The following is a 4019-nucleotide window of genomic DNA, read 5'->3' on the forward strand; positions in this document are numbered from 1 at the left end:
GACACGGCCAAGATTTTTAAATATGAAATAATCTCATATTTGAGATTTAATTTCAATACCCCTTTAACCCCCCTACGGAAAATAAATAAATGAATGCAAAAGAAATTAGTTATATTGTTATATCCCCCAAAGATATACAATAGATATAACTATTAAAAGGTAACTAATATTAAGAAATGAGTACTCGTATTACATCCGCAATTACGACAGACACTGACCGCGTTAAAAAACGCATACGATGCGAGGTATACGCGGAATCAGAATTACGACAGATAATGACCGCGTTAAAAAACGCATACGATGCGAGGTATACGCGAAATCAGAATTACGACAGATAATGACCGCGTTAAAAACGCATACAATGCGAGATATACGCGGAACAGAAATTGGTCAACGTGCAAGCAAAGCAGAAGGACTTTGAATCTGCTTCGCTTGCACCTAGATTCTCGACCGGGGAAACCTGTTGCCAGGCACCCCTTCCGATCGGGAAAACTCCAAAAAACAATGATATAAAAAGAGAGTAGAGACGCGACAACTCGCTCAGTCGCAGACACAAATAATCGCTCTAACCACGATCTCGCTAACCGCGCGCGCACTTAGCATCGACTCGCTGTTGTGCGCGATACGCGGAGTAATAGAAAGTCAGTGCCGCCCACACGGTAAAGCTTCAATGTATTAATAGTGAAATAAAATAAAGACCAAGTGGTTAAAGTTGAATAAAGAATTTTAATACAAAAAGTGTAGTGCATTTTCTACAAACACCCGACAAGTCCTGACGCCCCGGATTCCCATCCCAATTTGGCGCGACCCTTAAGTGTCTCTCCCGAGGCACACAACAATATTAATATTTAGTTGTATTATTTAGTTATATTATTTAGTTATATTAACATTCTGAATAATTGTAAGAAAACCGTATCTCATTACAACTTATGCGAATAATATATTATGTAATCTGCTTATAAACGTGCCGAACGTATAAATCTCTTTGAACCGTTAGTAGGTATACTAGGGGAGTTCTAACTCAGAGGCAATGAAGGGGGTGCGGGACGGGGGAGAATCGGGGGCGAGGGGGGTGACGTCACGCGAGGGAGGGGGTCTTATCAGCAGATAAGCTTATCTTATCAGCTCAGGTTACCTGATAAGGGGATCATGTTACCTGATATGTTTATAAACAAGATAAGCGGCGTCTTTGAGCGATATCTAAGTTTTCATAAACAAGATAAGATAAGCTTTAGCGATATCTAAGTTTTCATAAACAAGATAAGATAAGCTTGAGCGATATCTAAGTTTTCGTAGAAAATCCAAAATAAGATAAGCGGCGTCTTTGTAAGGTATCTAAGTTTGCAGATAAGATAAGCGGATATCTAAGTTTTCGTAGAAAATCCAAGATAAGCGGCGTCTTTGTAAGGTATCAAAGTTTGCAGATAAGATAAGCGGATATCTGAGTTTTCGTAGAAAATCCAAGATAAGCGGCGTCTTTGTAAAGTATCTAAGTTTGCAGATAACATAAATTCTACGAAGGGCTGCCGCATGAATCGAGCGCCGACAAATAGATATTTATTACCCCAAGATAAGATAAATTCTGCGAATGGCTGCCGCTGATCCAAGCTTGGATCGAGCGCCGACATTCAGATATCTATTACTAAGGGGGTTGCGTTTCTTTATCTAAATTTTCTCCGAAGATAAGATAAAAATTCTGCGAATGGCTGCCGCCGATTCAGGCTGAGCGCCGACAATCAAGCGGGTTGATACGTATATTTCTAAGAAATATCAGCGGAGGCGAACGCAGGCTTCACAGGTTGCGAAATGGACTCGGATGAAATGAAAGGTAACGGGCGGCTTTATCTATGTATTTCTAAGAATTATCAGCGATATCGAAGTTTTCGAATCCAAGATAAGATATCGCAAATATTTCTCGCGAATTAACAATTGCATCATCGCACGAACAAAGGGATGATCGGGATATATAATGAGGACCGATGCAGCTGCCGGGTCATAGTACGGTGACATTTGCGAGCATAGTAGTGAGCATAGTGAGTGAGTGAATTGTTTTTGCAATAAAAATGGAGAACGCAGAACATATTAAGCGCGACCTGTTGGAGCGTTCCCGCCAAGTCGCCCAAGTCGCCACCTTGGGCGAATATTTCGGATGGCTGCAAGATTGTGAAGAATTTATCACACAGCTGGAAGAACGCAGCCGTGCCAAGCGTCCGCGTCTCTCGATTGGACATAGGCAATCTCTCGTGGCGAGAATAGCGCGACTCGAGGGTGCGAAGGTGCGCTTGCAAAGACAGTATGTCGGTGAAATTAGTGGTGGATTTAGTGGCGGTGGCAATAACGCGCAAAGACTCGTTTGGCGCGAAATCGATACGGCGTTCGATAGCCGTATACTGACCGGTGCGGTAATTAACGCAGACTATATTGAACCGCGTCAGTTTTTGGAAAATGCCGCAGACATTGTAATCGAGAACGTGGAGAATGTGCTGCAGAGACACATCAGTGTAAAAGTGAACACTGTTTTCAACGGCGAATTTGTGTCCGGTGACAAGCGCGCCAATAAAAGTATTAACACGAGAAACTTTGAACTCTTTCGCACGTCCGATGTACGCGAGTGGTACGAGCGCCGCGTAATCGAGCCCACGCTAGCATCGCTAGAAGAGTTCCAGGAACGCGATAGCGGCTGGGCATTGTCGCGGATAATAGATTTGACTGTGAATATCAACAAGTACAATCCAATGCGCGCGGGGTGCCATGTTAAATTACCGCAAAAAATTATGGTAAAAAGAGCGGTTGTTAATGTGCAATCAGCGGACAATGCGTGTTTCGCATGGTCAGTGGTGGCCGCTCTGTACCCCGCTGAAAGAAATGTGGAACGAGAATCCTCATATCCGCATTACACCACAGTGCTGAATCTCCAAAACATTGAGTTTCCAGTGACTGTGAATCAAATTAAAAAATTCGAACTTGCAAACAACATCTCCGTAAACGTGTACATCATCGAGAACGAGAACATCGTCCCGCTACGTCTTTCGGAAAAAAAGAAAGACAGACACGTCAATCTGCTGTACGTGAAGGATGAAAACAGCGTCGGACATTTCGCGTATATAAAAAATCTGTCTCGCCTTGTGGGCTCGCAACTGAGCAAAAAACATGGTCAAAAATATATCTGCGATCGGTAAGTATATACTTATTAAACTTAAATTATATTAATAATTTTCATTAAATTTTAATTAAATTTTTTATTTTTACAGATGCCTACATTATTTCGGAGCGGCGGATAAATTGCAGGCGCATGCGGAAGATTGCGGGAAATTGAACGACTGCGCTATCCGGTTGCCGAGCAAGAATGACAAGTGGCTCAGCTTCGACAATTACACGAGGAAGGAGCGGCTTCCGTTTGTGGTGTACGCCGACCTCGAGTGTGTTTTGGCAAAGACCGAAGATGCCAAAAATTATCACCACCATCAAGTGTTCAGCATCGCGTATTACGTACAGTGTTCGTACGACAGTTCGTTGTCAGCGTACAATTCCCGCCGTAGTGACGATTGCATCGCGTGGTTTGCTGAACAACTTAAAAATTTAGCAATTCGCGTGAAAAATATTTTAACGACCAATGTCCCCATGGTAAATTTAACGCCTGACAAGTTGTTAAAATTTCGCACTGCGACGCATTGTCACATTTGTGAGAAACCGTTTGACGAAGACGATACACGCGTCCGCGATCATTGCCACCTCACCGGGCGGTACAGGGGTCCCGCGCACTCAAATTGTAACTTAAATTATAAAGAATCATTTTGTATCCCTATAGTCTTTCACAATCTGTCCGGCTACGACGCGCATTTCATTATCGAGGACATAGCCACAGCGTTCGAAGGGGAAATCGAATTACTTCCGATAACGAAAGAAAAATACATATCATTCTCGAAAACTGTTAGATTGACACAAGACAATAATTCGAAAAATTATATTAAATTACGGTTTATCGATTCGTACAAGTTTCTCAGCGCTAGTCTCGACAA

At 42.6% G+C, this 4019-nt stretch overlaps 1 protein-coding gene across 1 annotated transcript; it reads left to right on the top strand.

Moving 5' to 3' along the window:
- Window positions 1–2063: 2063 nt before the first annotated feature.
- Window positions 2064–3557, top strand: LOC146719606 (uncharacterized; the record flags this gene model as incomplete). Its single annotated transcript, XM_085489963.1, has 2 exons — window positions 2064–3175; window positions 3252–3557. Coding segments are annotated over exons 1-2 (1418 nt in total), but the record flags the coding sequence as incomplete, so codon positions are not given.
- Between the last annotated feature and the right edge of the window lie 462 nt (window positions 3558–4019).

This window comes from Nylanderia fulva, unplaced genomic scaffold (genome assembly GCF_048542155.1).
Source record: "Nylanderia fulva isolate GAGA-0341 unplaced genomic scaffold, ASM4854215v1 Scaffold917, whole genome shotgun sequence".
NCBI classification, from domain to species: domain Eukaryota; kingdom Metazoa; phylum Arthropoda; class Insecta; order Hymenoptera; family Formicidae; genus Nylanderia; species Nylanderia fulva.